This window comes from Anoplopoma fimbria, chromosome 3, assembly GCF_027596085.1.
Source record: "Anoplopoma fimbria isolate UVic2021 breed Golden Eagle Sablefish chromosome 3, Afim_UVic_2022, whole genome shotgun sequence".
Classification (NCBI taxonomy): Eukaryota; Metazoa; Chordata; class Actinopteri; order Perciformes; family Anoplopomatidae; genus Anoplopoma; species Anoplopoma fimbria.
The window spans coordinates 4,042,517-4,065,967 of NC_072451.1; the positions used below are offsets into that span (position 1 = coordinate 4,042,517).

General features: G+C 35.7%; 2 protein-coding genes across 2 annotated transcripts; one reads left to right on the plus strand and one right to left on the minus strand.

Moving 5' to 3' along the window:
• Positions 1-1,278: 1,278 nt before the first annotated feature.
• On the minus strand, positions 1,279-7,805 carry crfb16 (cytokine receptor family member B16). The gene is made up of 7 exons (XM_054627627.1): positions 7,736-7,805; positions 6,862-6,991; positions 4,672-4,862; positions 4,194-4,318; positions 3,436-3,592; positions 2,111-2,262; positions 1,279-1,362 (listed from the first exon to the last, which is right to left on the minus strand). Exons 1-7 carry the CDS (start codon positions 7,803-7,805, stop codon positions 1,279-1,281), a joined length of 909 nt encoding a protein of 302 aa, XP_054483602.1.
• Positions 7,806-12,825: 5,020 nt separating this feature from the next.
• cldn15la (claudin 15-like a) lies at positions 12,826-20,412 on the plus strand. The gene is made up of 5 exons (XM_054596471.1): positions 12,826-13,160; positions 16,319-16,483; positions 17,528-17,609; positions 18,381-18,494; positions 19,725-20,412. Exons 1-5 carry the CDS (start codon positions 12,944-12,946, stop codon positions 19,804-19,806), a joined length of 660 nt encoding a protein of 219 aa, XP_054452446.1. The 5' UTR covers positions 12,826-12,943; the 3' UTR covers positions 19,807-20,412.
• Positions 20,413-23,451: the final 3,039 nt, after the last annotated feature.

Below are 23,451 nucleotides of genomic sequence, written 5' to 3' on the forward strand. Positions count from 1 at the left end.
TTTCCTTCATCCAATATCAGAGAATCAATGCAAAGTAGTTCTCACAATGAATTAGAGGCAATTTAATATAAAAGGTACATACAGAGCAGTGCACTCAAATATATGGAGCTTGGATTTGCCACCTAAGTTTAATAAATAAAAAATATATATTATAAAAAGAATAAACTCAAAAAGTATGAAACAATATGATCTTACTGCTCAGTTGGTAGAACTTCATTTCATTTATAGGCAGACTGCTTATACATATTTAAAATCAAAGCATGAAACAGAAACTGTAAATATTAAAGAAAGAGACAAACATTGAATATGATGATCACAAATGAGTGCATTCACAAAAAGTATAAATTTCCAATTACTTTTTGCAATTCCATTTCAAAATCTAAATCCTGATTCATCATTTGAAGACAGAGTATGCAAATATAATCATTAACAGACAAATTTAGTTTTCTATTAATTATGATTTTGTTACTCTAACTTTTAGGCTCCGAAAAGTGAAGCCGATGCTTCATGTGTTAAAGCTGCATTCTCTCTCCTGTCCATCAGGGGGCGACTCCTCTGGTTGTATAGAAGTCTATGAGAAAATGACTCTACTTCTCTCTTGATTTATTCCCTCAGTAAACATTGTAAACATGAGTTTATGGTCTCAATCTCTAGTTTCAAGTCTTCTTCAATACAGCATGATGTTCATTTAGTAAATGATGCTCCATTTAGAGTCAAACAGACCATAAAGCAGGGGATGCTTTAGGGCGGGGCTACACACTGATTGACAGGTCGACACCAGAGACGTATACGCCGTCTCTACGTCACTCCTCCTCAGTCCATATATGGTCACTTCCTGTTCACTGGTTGCAAAAAACCCCAACAACTTGGGTATGCCCAAAATACAAAATAGCGACGGCCATAACACACGATTTTAAAAGTTTGGTTGACCGACTTCCACTATTGTTTCTGGTGAACAAGAGTCATATCTCCTACGGCCTCTGGAGGGCGCTGTCTCTCCAACGGAAACAAAAGTTGTTGTGTTTTTGCTGAAAACAACTGATGCCGTTGTCTTTTCTTGTTGAGGAAAGTCTCCAAGTCTTCCAGAGGTCAGTTGATTGTCATCATTAAACCAAACGGATTCCCCGGAGGCTAATTTGAAGCTGTTTACTTTTTTGTTACCTCTGCTTGTTCTAGTTTTTCTCTTCTAGAAAACATTTCCATGAAAACCACGATGAATTCGAGCTCAGAACTTTGGTCCGGGACTCTTCAGGGTTTCGGATCCACAGGTCCTCAGTGTTAGGGGGCAGGGCTGACATGGATTGGCTCACAAAGCTCCGCCTCCTCTGAGCTCATCGGGATTTTAATGTTCCAATCTGATTCCTGCAACAATAGGCACAGTTCTTTATTTACATTCAAAAATTAAAAGTTTGATCACAGATAATCACTGTGCTATAAGAAATATAGTGAGAGTTAAACAGATGATGTTCATATATATATTTATGTTTATGTATATTACTATATATATATATATATATATATATATATATATATATATATATATATATATATATATATATATATATATATATATATATATATATATATAAAACCCCTCAATATCCCCAATAAACTCAGTGGGGGATATATTTGGATCTGATATACTATTAGTAAACTTATAGAGTAAATTATACTGTTATTGCTTTTTTTGTTTCTGTTCTTACCATTTAAAGTGCCTTTGAGGACCTTATAGACCCTATATAAATATATATTATTATAATTGTTATATATATTTATATAAACCCCTCATTATCCATTATATTTGGGAATATAGTCGGTTCTGACAATTTATGTCAATTTTTAAGCATATTTCATGTCTGTTTAAAATAACTGTGAACAGCATTATTTTCACATTAGAATTTTGTCACAAAAAATTCAGAAACAATAAATTACAATAATTATTACTTTAAAAAAGAAGATCCCCAGCATCCTTTTTTAACATGTTCTCATGTATTTAAATTCTAGAATATTTTAACAGCCAGTGAATGCATTTCTACTACTGTAACATGGTTTTCTGATTCTGGTAATTTATTTCTATTTATTCATGTATTTTTTGGGGGGTGGTACTGACCAGTGAGCGAGGCAGCGGCTCTTTATGGAAATACTTTTGACAGACATGTGGACGGCAGTGAAGGACGGACCAGAACACGGCGAACAGGAGACCCGCCATGATGACGACGGTCACGGTCACAGTGGTCGGCGTCTTCCAGGCAGCGTCCGGACCTGCAGGGGAATCAGGAAGAAACAAGTATTTTTTAACCTTTCATTAATCATTTTACAATCTGGATTATTTGGATTTTACAGCAATTAAAAAATGAAAGTTCATTTTTCATTTATTCTGAAACAAGTATTTTTTGACTGAAAGAAAACCAGACTTTTTTGGGAAATAAACTCACCTGTGGCAAATATTTGAGATCACATTTGTGATGAAAGCCTTGGTAAGTGGGGATATTTTTGAAAGTAAAAACATGAGTTGTGAGAATATTTTTGTTTAAAAAATAATAATAATAATGAGGTGAGGTTATTTTATAAACGTATCACCATTTTGAAAAGTGTGAAAAGGTCAAAGTGTGGAAGTTTCAAAGAAAGGACATAAAGTTAAATCATGGATTGTGAAAATGTCTTATGAAGTGAGGACAATAAAATGGATACATCAACTTTGGACCTTGTAAAATAAAGAAGGTGGAAGATGCAACATATTTTCATTAATTGAAATTGAAATGTTTAACAATTTGCATAGAATATGGAAGAAGTAAAAAGATGTATTGGTAGAATATTTTTATGCAGTGTGGACACTTTTTTGGGGGGAAAGTGGGGACATTTTTGAGATAGTATGGATTTTGTTTAACAGTTAAGACATTTTGGGAAAATTAAAAACACAGAAAATTAGGAAATTTATTGATAATTTGAATATTTTTTTTTAGAAAGAAACAATATTTTGATCATTTGAAATTGGGAATATCTTGGGAAGATTATGAAGCAAGGTGACCCTTTTTGAACAATAGGACATTTTAGGAAAGAAATTAAATGGAAGATGAGGATATTTTTTGAAGGTAATAAACATGTGTTGTGAGAATATTGTTTTCAAGATGGGGACACTTTTGTTACTTTAAAAAGTGACGTCATTTTAAAGAGACATTTTAGGAAGGTAAAAACCTGGATTGTGAGAATAATTCCATGAAGTTTGGACTTTTATGTAATGTGAAAAAAAGTTAAGTGAGGTCGTTATTAGAAAGAAACAACATTTTGAAAACTTTGTAAATTGAGGATTTTTTTCTGAAAGTTATAGTGTTTTAGAAATAAAAGAACCTGGACATTGGGGAATGTTTGGAGAAGACTAGACTTTAACACACATGTTATATAAAAATGGTTATCACAAGTAGAAGAAGAGGACACCCGTACGTCTTTTGATGGAGACACACTGGGTGTCGGTGCTGCTGCTTTGGTTCTGAGCGTCCAGGAAGCTCTGAGCTCGGACGCAGTACTCGGCTCCCTCCTGCAGGGTGGGGACATGCAGCACCCCCTGCTCCGCTGGCATCTCGTACTCAACAGCCTGAATGAAAGAGAGAGAGAGAGAGAGAGAGAGAGAGAGAGAGAGAGAGAGAGACAGGAAAGGACACACAACTCAGCTGTTTGTCTTAACCAGTCAAGAGAAGCAAACAAATATTGTCTGTGCCCCAAAATTAACTAGAATGTGGTAGAAACAAAGGGATGAGACAAAAATGGGAAAAAACTAAAAAAAGACAAATAAAGGGACAAAAAGTAGTATAAAATAACATTTATTTTTGAAATGATTAAAGTACTTGCAAACGACTAGGTAATTAAACATTTTTAAACCAAACGTTGGTGTTTCGTTTTTACCTCTTTAATTAAGATTTCATTAAAGTTTTTTCTTTTTTTCTTTTCACAAAATATACCAAAAACACTGGCAATGAGGAAGATCTTGGGTAAATAATAATGAGAATAATTATGAGACAAAATTTAAATCATACTCCCTAAACCAAAAGTAAATGTGGTTTGAATTGACATCAACCGCTGTTTTTAAGCTTGTTTAAAATATATTTAGCTCATCTATTAAGGGAACCAGAAGAAGGAAAGGAAACAAAGGAACAAAGGAAAGCAGAGAAAGAGAGGACATGAAGGAGACTTCTGACCTTCAGCTCGTCGCCTCTCTTCCACACCGTCACTCTGACGACAGCAGTGAGAGGAAGCTTGATGAAGGTCACCTGAAGGGCGTCGCCCACCGCCGTCACCGCCATCTCCGGCGCCATCAGGACCGCTGCCGTCACAAAAAATCCCATTCAGTCATTCAGTCATTACTTTAATTTTCAGTATATAATAATCAGTGTGTAGCCCCGCCCTAAAGCATCCCCTGCTTTATGGTCTGTTTGACTCTAAATGGAGCATCATTTACTAAATGAACATCATGCTGTATTGAAGAAGACTTGAAACTAGAGATTGAGACCATAAACTCATGTTTACAATGTTTACTGAGGGAATAAATCAAGAGAGAAGTAGAGTCATTTTCTCATAGACTTCTATACAACCAGAGGACACTAGAGAGAATGCAGCTTTAAGACACTTCAGAACTAGAGGTTGACGATCCAAATGAATTCCATTTTTCTTTCTTACTGTCTCTGCGGTTGAAAGGTGGGCTGAGTTTGCTCCAGGGCGACAGCTGGGAGCCGCACTGCGCTCTGACGTGGAGGTTGTAGTCGGAGTCCGAGCCCAGGTCAAAGGTCAGGTCGCAGTGAGTCTGAGGAATCAGCTGGCACTTGGGAGCGTCCAACCAGCTGCCGTTCCGGAACATCAGCTCAAACTCCCTGAAGGACAAAGAGACACAAAGAGAGCTAGAACCCAAACATATTCTGCTTTGATGTTTCTTCATTATGAGTGGTTCTTGTCACCTTGTAACAAATGAGAGCAGAACTGGGTTTGTAAGCAGAGACTGATCCATTAGCACCCATCAATGTCTCTAAACATTAAGTGTGGGTTTGCCATATTCGCCCAGCTGAGCTGAAATTCTGCCTCTGGCCACAATAATAATCCAAACGGAGGCACCACACCCTGCATACCTCCACCAGCACACACTACTGCTGCTGTGCATGTCATTGATTCCTCATTGTTCTCTCCGTGTTTTTCTTGTTTTGCATCAGGGTTTGATTGAAAACCGCAGTGCAGTGAAAATTAAATCAGATGAGTCAGCATTTCAGCCTGCGGACATGTGGAGCCTACCTGTGACAACAGGTGAGATTAATCACACCGCTAAGGAAGAAGGATGATGCACCATTTTAGGATTTATGTAATCAAACCTACTCTGCAGGTTGATCTTCAAACCAACAGAACCTTAGGCTCCAGAGTCTCAAAGGTGGCAAATATGTAAAGATTAATTTTGGGGAACTGTGATGCAAAATCATTATCAAATTCTTAAGCATCAAAACTCTTCAATGAGTAACAACAAAATGATAAAGAACATGCAATAACATTTTACAGCAGTGCTTTGAGCTTAATGCTAATAACAGGAAGCTAACATGCTCGGTGATAATTCTAAATAGTTTACCATGTTCACAATCTCACTAAACACTAAAGCTGAGGCTGATGTCTTTAGTTCTGCAGGTATTTGGTGATAAACCAAAATGTGGACCTGATGATGCTGCTAGAATAAAAGTCAGAGGATCGCCAGTGGTGAGTGAAGACAGAGCATGCAGTCAGGCCATATAAGGTGTTGTGATAAAATGTGATTCACCCCAACCACGATAGGTCCTTGAGCATGCAGCCATAACTGGCCACCCAAAATATGATGCAGTTTGCTGCAGCAGGGGGTGAGATTAGCCGTGGACAGACACAGAGGTGCATACATGCTCGCCGACGCATGCACACACATGACCGTTCGCATAATCCTGTTGGCCGAGACAATAATAAAAAATAGGTGTGAGGGGTTAATTAATATCTGAACCAAAATAGTTAGAAATCCATCCAGTAGTTGGAAGCACCGACATGCTTCACTAGAACCACAACACTGAACTCTGTTTTGAGTGTTTTGAGGACTTCCAAACAGCCGCAGGAATGTTCCTGAGAATTAATTAAACTGTCACTGTCATCATGTAGAAACTTCCTGAAAACTAAAGTGGTGATGCATCACAGAGCGGACACACCTGCTGATTAAAGTTGTGAGGACAGGTGTGTCGTTGAGTCCTGTGTTAATAGACCCAATGATTTAAATTACTAGAAACACCTGCTGGATTTGTTTGTTCTCACATTAGCCTTCAGGTATCAGCTGCATATTTCACATATTTCACATATTACTACTGTACCTGAGCAAACTCATTATAGTCATTATGTTTTTTAATTGTTTGGCTGAGTTTACTGCAGTGTACATATTATTACAAATACTTTACGTGTATTTGTAATAATAATTAAGGGTCTACACAGCAAGAATATCAATAATTTATTAAAAGTCTGTCAAATACTATGTTAATACATTTTTTCTCATGATATTAAACTGAATATCTTTTGGTTTTGTACGATCAAGTAAAATAAAACTATTTTTTACTTATTCTTAAAATATGGAAACCAGACATATTATTAAGTTTAGAATATTTTTTTCAAAGAGTATTAATATTTTTAAGATTAAAATTCAATGAAGACATTCATTTTTTTATTTTTTATTATTATTTTATCAAGTGAAACTGGTGAAAGTGGTGCATTCAATGTCACTGAGAACTAAAGTTTGATGTTATTTTATATTTTTCAAATACTTTGCTCAGCAGCTGATTCATCCACATCTTTATTGTGAGTAAAGTGTTTTTGTGAATGACTTACCCCTGAAACTGAACAGAGTAAAGGACCGGGGTGCTGCAGGGAGCCTGCAGGGGGCGCCACTTCAGTACGTGTTTCATGTCAACAGACTCCATGGAAACACTGCTGGGAGCCAGAAGCATCCAAACATCTGCTGAAAGGAAATGAGTTCACGTTTTTAAATCTGATCTCAGACTTCAGCTGTTAGTGTTGTTAATAAATAATAAATGGAATTAATTAAAACAAAATGTATTTTTTTTGTAGAGATCAACACAAACAATCTGAACACCTGACTCGCAGAGAGGAAGAGAAGAAGCATTTTTCCCCAAAATGTCAAACATTTTCTTTACAATTTAGTACTTTATTACTTGCAAGGACACGTGTTTTGGATTCCCAATGCAAAGTCTATCAAAGTCATTATTTATTTATTTAGTATTGATTTATTTATTCATTCATCCATTCATTTACTTATTCATTCACTTGACATGTCACATACAGGCCCTTTTTGTGATGTGGGATTCAGTTTTTTAATCTTTACTTCACTTACAAGTAGTTTGTAATTAATTAAAATGAAAAATCAGCCATATTATTTAGAATTATAATACATCTTTCAAGAAATTTTATTATTTTTGAAGATAAAAGTTTGATCTAGGTAATGAATCCTTTATTTTTAGATCATTTGTCTGTATGAAAACAGATTGACATGTTAAATCTGACAAAGTACACACATATTTATTATGAATTTATGAATTTAACATGTCACATCCCCGGCTCTTTTCATTTTTTATTTGTTAATTTTTCAGATGGGAAGCTCTCTCTCTCTTCACTTCATCTGAAGATGTGAAGGCAGAGTAGAAACAGACTCTACTGTATCTGTGTCAGCTGAAAATAAACTCACAGTTTGTAAAGTCCAGCAGGACCATCATCATCATCGTCAGCAGCCGACTCACACTGCGGCTCAGTCTCATGTCTGGAGAGTTCGTCTCCAGACCCAGAAGGAGGACGTAAAAAAAGACCCGATCACGTCAGGTCCACCATGTTCAAATCCCACCAGAGACCTGCAGGTAAACTGATCCAGAATACATCATATAATCCAGATTACTGCGCAGAGATCCCTCGCCAAAGAAAACCTGCTTTTATTTTTTCATTTAGTGCAGGTTTCTGATCCGTCCTTCAGCTCAACCATGAGGTGTGAAAAAAGGATCCACTGTGAAGAGGACGATAATATCCTAGTTAATCTCTCAATTTTAGGTCCACATGATCCAGAGTCTGAGGTTTTTCTGTCAGAGTTTAATCCACAAAAGCAGTTCAACGTCTGAAAAAAGCAGAAGCTCATGTGAGTGTGGCTACGATCTGTCTCTGTAGAGAAAGTGTGTCATGATGCTGAGGCTTGATTCTGCTCAGCCGGTCCGACTTGTTGTCAGCGGCCTCTGGGCGTCAGCTGTCATCTGAAGCATAATTTACAGGTGTAACACCTGATGATGATCTTTGTGTTCTTTTGCTCACGACTCCTTATGATGACAGTCATGAACCTGGTGTAGTTTGTTATGAAAAAGTCTGAACTATGTGGCAGTCACACCAGAAGGAAACATTCACTGGTATGAGGTGAATTGTCAAAATCTGAAATGTTGCAAAAGAAACGTGATTCAGACTAGATCAACTGGTTTGGAGCGAATAAACAAAGCTAGGCAAACACTTTACACATGTTTGTAATCTACCAGTGAATAGAGTAGAAGAAGAAGAAGTAGAGGAACAAAACAAGTCCACTTGTTCGTCTAAACATCTACAAGTGAAACATGGAGAGAGGTCTTCAGGTATTTGTTTCAAAAGTTCTTTCTTGTCTTGTTGGTTACATTTCATGTTGTCTGGAGACAGAAAATATATATAAATATCCCGGAAGACGCAGACAGCAGAAACAGCTGATCAGTCATGGGACTTAAACGTGAAGACCTCCGAGTGAAGCCGATGCTTCATGTGTTAAAGCTGCATTCTCTCTCCTGTCCATCAGGGGGCGACTCCTCTGGTTGTATAGAAGTCTATGAGAAAATGACTCTACTTCTCTCTTGATTTATTCCCTCAGTAAACATTGTAAACATGAGTTTATGGTCTCAATCTCTAGTTTCAAGTCTTCTTCAATACAGCATGATGTTCATTTAGTAAATGATGCTCCATTTAGAGTCAAACAGACCATAAAGCAGGGGATGCTTTAGGGCGGGGCTACACACTGATTGACAGGTCGACACCAGAGACGTATACGGCGTCTCTACGTCACTCCTCCTCAGTCCATATATGGTCACTTCCTGTTTACTGGTTGCTAAAAAAACGAAATGACGACGGCCGAAACGCCGATTTCTAGGCTTCAAGATTTCAGCAAAACAAATGGGTGACGTCACCTCTTCAAGTTGAGGGTTTCTAATGAGCAACAAACGGTTAACAATAAACTTCAACAGCTGATATTCATCAAATGAAATATTTTAGGGCGGATTTCTCTTTTAACTCCAAAACATGTGTATAATAATAATAATAATAATAATAATAATAATAATAATAATAATAATAATAATTATAATAATAATAATAATAATAATTAATAATAATAATTAAATAATAATAATAATAATAATAATAATATTAGTCCCACAATGGGGAAATTCGGTTCTCTGTTTGTTCTCATTTGACCCATCCCGGAGGAGCAGTGGGCTGAGTTGAGTTGATTAGTAGCAGCAGTAACACTCTTCAGTGCTCACACTGTTCAGGCTGATGATAATAATGTTTACTGCTTCGCTGTAGAGACGACAGTGTCAGACTTTAGACTTTCATGGTGATCAAACATTAACTGTGACCGACCATAAAGCTATAAAACACAGAACAACCTTCCAACTGATCGTCTTTGTTTTAGCCAGAAACCACCAGACACGCCAAAAAATATCATTCCCAGTTTAAGGTTTTTATCCGTTCACTTCATTTATTTATTTAAATTTCCACATCAAAACATTGTTTAATATGTTCACTGATGTAAACTCAATTTTACACCAAATAAACAGAAAGTCATGCTAAATTATGGTTAAACAGCTTCATCATATTGTATCTTCCACAGTCGTATTCATTCATAACGTCAGTCTCAGACTAATATTAATCTAACCTAAGGTTATGTCATTAGTCGACATCATCGCCTGCAGCACCTTGAGCTCCTTATTTGGGCATCATCACGTTTATTGTCCTTCTACTTCCTGCTTTAGAGACCGACTTCTCCTTTTCTCAGTGTTCATAAACTGCTTCACTGGAGGGAAGATATCATGTGAAAGGTTATTCTCTCCACACAATCATCAAACACGATAAGCAACAGAAAGAAAACTGTGGTGTTCAGAGCCGTGGGTCAGATTAAAGTCATCGCCGGTGCATGTTGAGAGAAAATTAAAGATTTTGTTAAAACAATATCTCTAGGCAGAGAATGAGAAATGTTTTTAATACCATATTTTCTTGGAGTTAAATATGTGAAGGTTAAGTATGAATACATGTATAATATAAGATCATTCAGACAAGGAATCATGTCTAATAAGAATTCCTATTTATTTGTATGAATAAGGAAAACAATCTAGTTTTCTATGAATTCTTGAGGAACTAATGTGTGAGTTGAGTTGTTGTGTTTGTGTGTAGAAGTGTGTTTGACTGTGTGTGTGTAGACAAGCCAATAGCCAATGCTTATGCTAGAGCTAATGGGAATGAGAAAGAAAGAAAGAAAGAAAGAAAGAAAGAAAGAAAGAAAGAAAGAAAGAAAGAAAGAAAGAAAGAAAGAAAGAAAGAAAGAATATGCAAAAGGTGAACTTCAGTTTGTGGCAGAATAAAGAGTAAAGCATTTAAACTGCTGTAGTTTCACGTCCCTTCAACAAAGAACATGAAGCAAATGCTAAAACTGATGTTGAGCTGAAACTTAACTGCAATCAATCTTTATGTCAGTTTCATAGCAATAACTGCTGCTGGTTATTTCAGTTTCTATTTCAGCTCATTTTAAATATTTTCATTTGTATGTACAATGATTTGTATTGATATTGAATTATGTCATAATTCAATTCAACAGATGTAATATCTGTGTTCACTGTCTTACTGTTTCACTTATTGATCACAGCTTCTTGGATATCATGCAACAGCTTGAATATTGAATAATCTTTCTACTATCTACGATCAACTTTGTTTAATGTAAATAACTTGTCAGCTTGCAGAAGAAATCCAGAGACATGATATTATCTTTTTTTTAAATAAATGCAGTAATTTACTCTTTTTGGTCATTGTGGTCAAATAAATGTAATTAATGGTGCTGTTAGATTGCTGCTAGACAACGCCGTTAAAACAGTTGCGTGCCTCACTTTATATGCAGCAAGCGAGAGAGCAAACGTAAGAAAATGTTATTTCTTAAATGCTAAACGCCAAAAGTAATTTGTTGGATAAAAACATGGGAATTTAGGAAATGATTACATCTATGCTTTTTTTAATAAATGTCGATTTTTGGACTTAACATGGATCTGGAGATATTGAGTTGATATTGAGTTAGAAACAATCGTACGCAAACACCACTGGAATCCAATTCTTCAAAAAGTATAATACAAAAACAGCTTAAACAGAATGAGGACTACTATTTCTGAAAAGGAGTCTTCAAAATGTTTCACAAACCAATAAGGTGACAGCTGCGTCCTTTTCTTATATACAGTTTATGACAGTTATAAAATACTTGGTTATGTTTACTATAACATAATGGTTTGTTTTAAAATAGGTATTTTTGTTATGCTATTAAAGTTCCAGATGTGAATTAAAATAAATCAACGGACTGTGTTCTTTGACCCATCCATCCACCTTGACTTTCTCCGTACATAGACTACAAATAAAAAACATATTTGTGATTACATATTTAAAGAAAACAACAGCGATGGAGCTGTGAAAATGCCATTTAAGTGTCACAATACCTGCTCGACAATATTGAATGTTAGATAACATTAAATCAGTTGGCGATGTGAAGAATCAATGTGACTTAGTAAAGATGGAATCACTGGATTTTATAAGACAGAAATTCTAACGTGGATCAGTCCCAAATATCGTATTTGAGCTACCAAGATGGAAACAGAGACGCAGGAAGTAAAATCTTTGTTTGGCGGCCTTTAAGCACAAGAGACTTTACGCTCCACAAAAACAAAATTATTGTCAGTATGTTGACAAAATTTCACTAAGAAGTGTTTTTTAAGAACAAATTAATTTGAAGTCAAAAGCAGATGTGGGTTTGAGCAAAACAAGTAAAAAAAACAAGCGCAATCCTCGAAATGCATTTGAACGTCCAGGTTTGTTTGTATGGGAATGTAAATTTGAGAAGACCAGGCTGTCCTCCTTTAACGTCTAGTCTAGAATAACTTTAGCAACCACCATAGTGATGGTTACCAGCACATGTACGTTTCCTCCAGAGCTTTTCCCTCACTGAAGTTGCATTTTACCAATTAGACCTTGCTGTCGTTCTGACTGATGTGTGTTTCCTGTAGCTTTTCTGTTTGACTCCAGGATCAATGCAGGACTCCTGTCCGGTCTACACAAACAGCCTGTGAATGGTTTCAAGGTTATAAGGTCAAACCCCTCTACCGGCAACATGCCGAGGTGTCCTTGAGCAAGACACCTAACCCCAAGTGCTCCCCGTTTGCAGCCCACTGCTCCTCCGGGATGGGTTAAATGCAGAGAAATAATTTCCCCATTGTGGGACTAATAAAGGATTGATTATTATTATTATTATTATTATTTGAGGTGTGGACTGTCCCTGTCACCATCATCATCATCATCATCATCATCATCGTGATCAATACTGAGCGGGAGGCGGTGGGGGAACTTCAGGGAGCGGCTCCTGAGCAGTTTATGGCCCCTGTTAGAGGGTAAAGTTCTCCCGTTAGAGCCTCAGACGTCAGATTAACAACCGCAGGAGAGAGACCAGAGCCTCCAACGACCCAACACGAGTCTGACTTCAACCCTGTCTGGCTTCACAGAGGGACACCAGGCCTTCTGACCCTGAGACTATTAGCAGCAGTTGGGATTTTTTTGTTACTCTGAGCATCTCTCTGGGAAAAACGTTGCCACCATGTCGACGGCTGTGGAAGCGACCGGGTTCATCATGTGCCTCATCAGTTGGTTGATCACCGGCTCGTCGCTGGCTAACGACTACTGGAAGATCTCCTCCGTGTCCGGCAGCGTCATCATCTCCCAGAGGCAGTTCGAGAACCTGTGGCACTCCTGCGCCGAGAACAGCGCCGGCATCGCCGAGTGTCGAGACTTTGAGTCGATGCTCGCCCTCCCTGGTAAGACTGAGATAAAAAAATGTAATATATATATATATATATTTATAGGGAACCTTTGATCTGTTAGAGAACAAAGAGCAGAAACTTGAAACAAATTTAAAAAAAGGAAAAATGTTTAACTCACACTGAAACTGTCATTGTTAAAAAAGTGAATGAATAAAATGGGAAATAAGGACTTAATAAAGGTAGACAGATACCATCATCAAATATCATAGAACAGAAAATGCACAGGAGAATACACAAAACTTAAATATTACTGTTTGATGTTTCTTTATTATTCTAGAGTATGATTCATAGTTCAGCCCTCCTGACTGTTACCAGCTTGAAACTCTCATAAAGAGGAGTGGTAGGTTTCTATGATCATTAGAAGTCAATAAATGACTACAGCAGTAGCTGGTTATTGTAGACTTAATAAAGGTAGACAGATACCATCATCAAATTTTCATTTCTAAAGCGATATTCTCAGACAAACATTTAAGAAAACATTTTTATATGTAAGGTTATTTGAGAAGCATGAAAAGAGATATAATCAGAAACTGGAGCCGGAGAAATTACTAAATGAATTACCTCTTTCTCAACTTCTAATCATCTATCGATTGTTTAAAAATGATTATTTGAGAGTACTGGCTTAGAAATGAATATATAAAAGAAATAATATGAAACTTTTGGAAGTTTTTCTACTTTTATGTGACATTTTATGACTGATGAAGTTATGAAGTTGAGGTCAACTTCCTTGTGTACGTGACATCATGAAATCAGTAATCCAGGTTTCAGGTTAATTCAAGATGAATCAACTCTAAACTTTTGAGCCTCGCCAGTTGATCAGTGGAGCTTCTAACTCTCATATAACTTGTTTTTTTTGTGATTCTTATGAAAGTGAATCAGCGAACATGCCATGTGGCACAATTTCAGAAATACTCGTCCAAAGGTCCAAAGGTCGGAGGATTTACAGTCAAAAGTTTCCCGCTTAAAACAAAATGAAGAGAGACGGTTTGTTAAAAAGAAAAACAATACTTTATACAAAACTTGATTTTTAATTCTAAAGTTAATATCAGTAAAGTTAGTTTATCTCTACATAGTTTTTCCCCCCATGACGTGTCATATAAGATTATCTTTTGGGCGCCATTTTGAGGATCGACTGATCCTAAAATGGAGGGAACCAACCGTCACCATCAAACAGACAAAGACAGAACGCGTGTTTATATTCGATTTATTATCATTTCAGTTTAACTTCATGCTGTTGAAGCGTTACCCATTCAGGTTAGATGAACACATGTGTTTAAGATTATTTTTATATGGAGTCATAGGAGTGCTTTGAAAAATAATAAATCTGTCAAAGAATTATAGAAAAATGTGGAAATAAAAAAAGGAATAAAGAAAAGAAAAGGTAAGAAAATATAAAAATGGGAACTGTAAAGAGAAATAAATAAAATAAATCTTGAAAAATCAAGACAAATAACGAAAAATGAAATATTCATAAGCATTTTAATTTATTTTCACATGTATTTGTTTATTGATTTCTTTACATATTTTAGTATATATCCATAAATATTTCAAATATATATAAAATTATTTTTTGTTTTAATTTATTTTCATAATATCATTTAATTAATTATTTCCCTTTATTTTTCCCTTATTCTTTCCTAATTTCACAGCTTTTCTTGGTCATAAAAATGGCAGTCCACAAATTCCAATATCGTTGATTCCTTGAGAAACATTTAAGACACATTCTGCCAAACTTCGGCCCATGTTTTGTTTAGTTTAGCCCTTTAGGATTTGGGATCATTTAAAATAAGTTTTATAAAAATGGAGCCAAAGAAGAGCGAGAGTTTTATTAGCTGTGATTGTCAGACAGTTTAACATAGAACAGAAAATGCACAGGAGAATACACAAAACTTAAATATTACTGTTTGATGTTTCTTTATTATTCTAGAGTATGATTCATAGTTCAGCCCTCCTGACTGTTACCAGCTTGAAACTCTCATAAAGAGGAGTGGTAGGTTTCTATGATCATTAGAAGTCAATAAATGACTACAGCAGTATCTGGTTATTGTAGAACAAACCCACATAACCTCACTCCAAGTTCCTCCTTTTATCTTTCTACTTCAATATAAAACTTCTGCTAAGTTCTTATTTATTTGTGCTATTTTGTTCCTCTAAAGAGACAGCAGAGACAAATGACCACATACACTTTAGGACAGAAAACATCAGCAACATGAGGCACTGACCTCGAAATATTTGATTGAGTGTAAAACTTACTCCACTGATGTGTCACTGTTAATGTATCAACAGCTCTTCATGTCCTGAAAGAGTTTTAACGGCTTTATAATCTATGAGAGTTTCTCTTTATCGGAATAAAAATGGTATAAAATATTTTTGACACAAAATAAATACTGACCTTAAAAATGAAATAAAATCTGACATTTTAAGGAATGTTTAAAAGTATGTCGGTATTCATATATGTTACGATTTATATTTTATTTATATATATATATATATATATATATATATATTTTATTCATATATATATATATATTTATTCATATATATATATATATATTCTATTTTATCTATTCTTTATAATATGATATAATACATTTTTTCCTTATTCTTTTCTAATTTTTCTTAGTCACAAAAATGGCAGACTTGTTAACCTCTTGAAGTCAGATTTTCCCCTTAATTTGTCCTTTATTTTAACATACCCTGGAAATGGTATAAAATATTTTTGACACAAAATAAATACTGACCTTAAAAATGAAATAAAATCTGACATTTTAAGGAATGTTTAAAAGTATGTCGGTATTCATATATGTTACGATTTATTTATTTTATTTATATATATATATATATATATATATATATATATATATATATATATATATATTTTATTCATATATATATATATATATATTCATATATATATATATATATATATTCTATTTTATCTATTCTTTATAATATGATATAATACATTTTTTCCTTATTCTTTTCTAATTTTTCTTAGTCACAAAAATGGCAGACTTGTTAACCTCTTGAAGTCAGATTTTCCCCTTGATTTGTCCTTTATTTTAACATACCCTGGAAATGTGTAAACATGTAGCTGAAGGTTCATTAAATGTTCATGATGTAAATGCAGAGAACTCTTTATCTCTCTGCAGCTCACATTCAGGCGAGTCGAGCCCTGATGATCCTGTCTCTGCTGCTCGGACTCGGCTCCATGATCGTGGCTCTGCTCGGACTCAAGTGCATCAAGATCGGCTCGGCCACCGAGCAATCCAAGGCCAAGATCGCCATCTGCGGAGGCATCCTGAGTATGCTGGCAGGTGAGTCCACCACGGCAAAGACCGAGTTTTACAACCATGTGCACTTAACTCTGAAAAGCTAAATATAAATATGTATTTGTCCAGAGCACACATGCTTTCTTCTGCACCTTTTACGTTTAGTTTTAATTGTATACTTTAGTACCTGGATTATTTAACATCTGTTTTCTTTTTCAGAATGACCACAATGACAAAAAGAAACTTTTCTATCTTAAATAAATAACATCAAAGCAGCGATGCAGCTGTGAAAATGCCCTTTAAGTGTCACGATAGCTGCTCGACAATATTGAAAAATTAGGTAACATTAAATCAGTTGGTCATGTGAATAACCAAAGGGACTTTATTAAAATGGAATTACTGGATTTTATAAGACAGAAAACATTAACTTTCACAAATATCTTATTTGAGCTACAAAGATGGAAACAGAGACGCAGGAAGTAAACAATATTTGTTTGGCAGCCTTTAAGAACAAGAAACTTTACGCAAAAATAACTAAGTTAACGTCAGTATGTTGACAAAATTCACTAAGAAGTGATTTTTAAAAACAATTTAATTTGAAGTCAAAAGCAGATATTGGTTTGAGCAAAACAAGTCGAGTTTTCTGAGAGGAAAAGCTCTGATTTAAAGTATTGTTTTATTTTTCTGAAGCAGAAAATCAAAAATTTCTTTAAAAACCAAAAAGAGTAGAGTTTTTATTTTTAAGGTACCGTCCTGCAGAAGTTTCACATTAAAAGCCTGCTAAGGATGTGTGATAATTAATGTATGAGTGATTTTTATTTGTAGAAAAGTGTTTTTAACTAAATCTTAATACATGTTATGGCAGATACAATGAGTATAAATACAACTTACACTTTTTATATTAAAAATAAAAAAATCACTCAATAAATCACTTTGAAATTAACAGCAAACTAAGATGAAAACATTCACGCTGAAACTGGAAGATCTCTTCTTTTTCGACACAACCATCCAACAGAACCTGAATAAGGTGGCAGCAGAGTGATGAAGAGGAGGAGTTTGGTGTTGATGTTTTTGGTTTGTGTGTTGCAGGTCTCTGCTGCATGATAGCGGTTTCCTGGTACGCCTACAGAGTCGTGCAGGACTTCCACAACCCGTTCTTCGGTGGTGTGAAGTGAGTCGACCAGAAACGCAAATCCATCAAGAGTTACAGTATGAATAATAAAACACAGGAGAAGTGTTTATATGATAAACATAATGTGCATTTCACAAATATGACTTCACAAACGCTGTCAAGTAAAATGGCAAGCATTGAAAATAATATTTAAAAGCTACTGTTAAATGTTAAAATGAAGAAGAAACCCATTCATGTGTTTGCAGGTTGTGTGTTTTCATGATTTGTTTGCATGTTGTGTGTGTGCATGTTGTGTGTTTGCAGGTTGTGTTTGAATGTTGTGTGTTTGAATGTTGTGTGTTTGCATGTTGTGTGTTTGCATGTTGTGTGTGTGCAGGTTGTGTTTGAATGTTGTGTGTTTGCATGTTGTGTGTTTGCATGTTGTGTGTTTGCATGTTGTGTGTTTGCAGGTTGTGTGTTTGAATGTTGTGTGTTTGCATGTTGTGTGTTTGAATGTTGTGTGTTTGCAGGTTGTGTGTTTGCATGTTGTGTGTTTGCATGTTGTGTGTTTGCATGATTTGTTTGCAGGTTGTTTGTTTGCATGATGTGTTTGCAGGTTTTGTGTTTGCATGATTTGTTTGCATGTTGTGTGTTTGCAGGTTGTGTGTTTGCATGATTTGTTTGCATGTTGTGTGTTTGCAGGTTGTTTGTTTGCAGGTTGTTTGTTTGCATGTTGTGTCACTCTGTGTTGTGTGTTAACATGTTGTGTTAACATGTTGTGTTAACTTGTTGTGTGTTAACTTGTGTGTTACCCCGTTTGTGTGTCTCTAGGTTTGAGCTGAGTACGGGTCTCTACATGGGATGGGGCGGAGCCTGTCTGGCCATCCTCGGTGGAGCTTTTCTCTGCACGGCCTGTAAGAGAGTGAAATCTGAAGGACAGAAAAGGTACGAACACACCTGAGTTTTTATCTTTTCTCTTTATATGATAGAGTCTCGTCTGTTGTTTCATCACTGATGTGTGTGAAGCGTTTCACCTGTAACCACACCCATCAGTGATGTCACAACGTACCGGAGTATACCTGTACATCACTGCAGCCAGGTGAGATGTTTGACCACTGGAGGTCAGCAACCATACGATTTAAAGGAGGCTTTAAGAAGCAGCTCGAATAGTTTCAAAAGGAAAATACTTTTTCAGCATATTATTTAAATGGATCAGCAACTTCTGGTCATGTGACGGAGCCGTCAGCAGCCAATCAGGAGACACGATTTCATAACTGAACACTGAGCAGCATTCACGTTGTTTTATTTATGTGACAGATGACATACAAAGACATTAAAACTTTCAGTTAAATCATGAAATAGAAATCAAATTAGAGTTAAAGCTGTAGTTTTTACATTTTAATGAGTGTCCGTCACATTTAAGTCAAAGTAGTTCAGACAAAGCTGATTAAGGGAAAGTGTTTCTCAATAAACCAGAGTTGTAGTGACTGGTTTTACACAGCGTGTGCAATACGAGTTGTTTGACACTTCAGACCCCCTGAAAAGCCTCAATTGCAAAATGTAGGGTGGCCCCAAAAAATAAGACAATAATTTGTCACTTGCAATTGTCTCTTTTAAAAGTGTACTAATGTCAATTTAATCAAACTGCAAAACATTTATTTACAAATTTGACAAAGTATTGTGAAGCTAGCCCGTCTTCAAGTCAATTTGTGGACCCAAACGGACCCCCATAATTGACCCCGGGTATTTCGCATACTGGTATTACGTCAACCAGCTAAGCTAAAGCACAGCAGCAGATTGCAGTATGAAGGAAAATCTTCAGAAGATTGTTTAAGAAGATTTATTTTCTGGAGTGGATGCTGCAGATAAATAAAAAGTCAGTGTTCAGAGGAAGGGTTAAAGAAAAAGCAAAAAAGGATAGACAACGAGCCCGCCAGGAGGCATACGTCTAAAGCGTCGACTGTGTTTGTGTAATACTCTTACAGCCAGAGGGGGGCGACAAAACGTCCTCTCTGCAGCTTTAACTTTTGAATTTATTACATCTTCATACAAAGAAAGGAAATGTCCAAAGACTTACTGGAAAGTTCTGCTCTGTAAAAAACAAAATCTAATTCCTTTTATTTCTGTGACTCCATACAACAGTTTGAGTCTGACTGCGCCCCTCTTGTTTTGCAGTGGTCTCTATGGAAACAAGTCGCCAAGGGTCTACACCGCTACAGCCAAGTCCGACCCAGATTCGTCCAAAGCCTACGTCTGAACTCTCACATGGACGTTTTTAAGGACGTTGTGCTGTCCCACATTCATTTCCTGACGTTGTCCTGATTTATGGAAAACAAAGTTTTAACCCTAAAAATAAGAAGGAGACCAGCTGTTTGTCCCCAGATGGGAGGACAGTTCCCATGATGTGATGATTACTGGTAACAAACCATGTCTGCTAAACGATGTCTCGTAGAATATAAACATGGAGTATAATGTCTCATAATATATGGACATTTATTATAATGTCTCATAAGATATGGACATTAAATCTGAACATGTAGTATAGTGTCTTTTTAATTATGGACATGTAGTATAATGACTAATGTCTCATAGAATATGGAGATTTATTATGATGTCTCGTAAAATATAGACATGAAGTATAATGCCTGTTAGTTATGGAGATGTGTATAATGTCTCATAGAATCTAGACATGTAGTTCTTTTTTCTGTCCTTTTGAAATATTGACTTATTTTTTTAAAGAGTTTTTGACGTGAAATCTCAAATCTAAATCTAGAAAATACAAAAAAACGAGTGGATGATTGTTAATGATTCTGTAATTCTGTGTGGAGTTTATGATTATCGGAATAAAGTTTGTATTATACATAATAATGAGGTTTTTGTTGTTTTTTTGTTGTCTTTTAAAAAGGTAAAGTGCCTGTTGATGAAACTCATATTTCATTCACAATTTCTGTTATAGTTAATGTTTTTTTATAATGTTTAACACACAAACCTGTGGCCTTGTAAAGCCTCTTAAATAAAGGGACAATAAACGACTTCATAGAGAACATTAATAAACACTTTAAAATGTCCTCAAATCTGGTTACAACTACATATTAGTGTGTTTTCAACAAAGTATCATGGATGCTGAATAAACGGGATTTAAAATAAACTTCATCCCACACACACCTTTACATACTGTGTGTAATCTCAGTCCTGTATGTGTGTGTGTGTGTGTGTGTGCTGTAAGCTCTTGTGTAATAATGATGATTAATGCGCTGCAGGCCGTTAATCCAGGTCTGTCTGTTTACCTGCTGACGGGCAGAAAACAGTGGATCACTCCGTCTATCTATAGACCTCCTCACACAGACTGAACACTGGATCAAACCTGCTGCTCAACCTTCAGACTGAAGATGGGAAAAACACATCTTGGTTTTTTCATACCATATATATGTCAAATAATAATAATTAGGAATATTTTATGATTTTAAATCAAATCCAGATGAAAATAGTAACAAAGAACATTTCCTCCAGGTCCAACATTCTGCTGTTCTTTACTTGTACTGTCCATTTTCAGGAATAAGAGAAAAATGCTACTTTTAGAACCCTGATCAGACGACCAGGAGGGTTCTGCTTAGTCCCGCCCTGCTGGGCTGTGATTGGCTAGTACTGCTACCGTTTGGCTCATCTTGCTAATGGGAGAAGTTTTTGGCCATGATCATAACAGTTTGTGAAACATTCACGAAATACAAACTATTGTTTTCATGGTCATGGGCACAAAAATAATGTCAATGGAGAGTCAATGTGGATCGTTAATTGTTATGGACACATGAATTTAATTAATCCATGTGACTAAACAACTGATGTGCATCACCGTGTTGTGGTTTTATGGCTGTGGTTTTATTGCCTAAACCTTTTAAGGTTATTATCATTAATATAATCATTAATATGTATTTGTTATAATTGATTTGAATTATTAATGTTATTATTTAATGATATCATTATTTATTGTTATTACTATTATTAACATAATCAGTATTATTGTATTTATTATCATAATAATTGTTATTGTTATGATTATTATCATTACTATTATCACCATTTTTATAATATTATGTATTGTTAGTTTTATTATTATTATTATAATTATTGTTATTATCATTACTATTATTGTTTTGTTATTTCTTATGATTTTATTATATGTTTACCTTTTTTTGTTGGGGGTTAATCTGTTTCTGTATTTTCATATCGTTTTATTGTAGTTGTGTGTTCTGTCTCTAATCTGACTCTGTTGTGCTGACTGAAGAGGAACCAGGTTCAATCCTCTCAGTCGGCTCATTCACAGGAAGTCTGGGTGTTGTGGTTTGTGGAGGAGGAGGAGGAGGAGGAGGAGGAGGAGGAGGAAGATGAAGATGGCTAGCGAGTACTGAGGATTGGTCAAATTTCAGAGCCGGATCACCTGATTGGCTGACGGAGGGCAGAGGGCGGCTTTGATGGACAGCAGGTGTTTACATATAGAGCCTCTCTGACCGTAGGCCATCTGGTGCAACAACTCATCTTCATCACATTCACCTTCATCACATTCACCTTCATCACATTAATCTTCATCACATTCACCTTCACTTTCACCTTCGTCACAGCTATATCTCAGGTGAGTCTCTCTGGTTCTAACAAACGAGTCCCGTTGCTGGTTTGTTTTTAGTCTTGACAATCTCAGATGAGCATGTGTTGGGAGGTTATTTCATCTACTGACGGATGTTTTCATTTGTTTTAAAGAAATGTCATTTTGAACAAAGAGACCAGAGAACATCTTGATCCAATGTTGTTTGTCTGGTGAAGCCCTCTGAGATACATCTGGGATATAAGTAAAATGGACTTGATTTGACTAGAAAATAATGAAGATAGAGATTTTCTTTGCTGCAGAAAAAAGATAAATGTATGATGTGAAATTATTTTAATGCAACCTTTATCATGTGTATCTAAAGCTGCAGATCTTTGTTAGCACCAGTGTTGCTTGTTTTGAACATGTGAATTGGAGTTTAATAGATTTTCTTTAAAACATTTTTTTTTTTTTTTTACATTTCTCAGATTATTTGTGCTGATTTTAAAACAACAAATCAAATTAAATCCAGAGAGATTTGATGAAGTGTGTGTTTAGTTTTCAGTGAGGAGATTTGAAACACATCTGAGACGGTTTTAAAGGGATTAAGAAGCTCAGCAGAGTTCAGTCCGTTCAGATCTCTCAACTCAATTAATCCAGCAAGTAAAATAATTTATTTATGTACGGTGAATAAACGTTGAGAAATCGACTAATCTGTCGTTTTGTTCTCGGCCAACCAAGGTTTCTTTTTTGTTCTCTTTTTTTACATTTTATTAATGACTTATTTCAAAGAAGCTTCTAAACACATTTCTGGTTAACACAAGATTTAAAGTGGAGCTTTTGTCTGATTCTTTGTGGAGAAACTCAGCTTTATGGATCATATAATTTAATCAATGAATAAAGAAGTTGACAAAATCCTGTGGGTGTTAGTCGACTCAGAGTTTGTTTGGTCGAGGACAGACAGAAGTGAAATCAGCCGTCCTGTTCACTCGGTGCCGAGACTCTAAGGATGTAATTATAAAAACATTTGTCGAGACTTTGGGTCAAAGGGGTCTGACTGTCAGACCCTGCTGCAGTAAAACGAGAGGTTTTCTAAAGGAAACACTACCATCTTTGTCCACAGGGACCGCCAGAATCAACACAAAGTGAAAGTTCCTTGTTGTAGCTTTAAGTAAAGAATTAAAAGTATCAGCAAAATGGGGATCAAACCTTTGTACCCAGGTTCAAGACTCTGATCACAGATCATCTGTGTCTGTATCTTATTGTTTTAGTTTAATTGCATGATGGGTCGTTGATTGTATAAAAGGTTTTATTATGTTTAAGTCA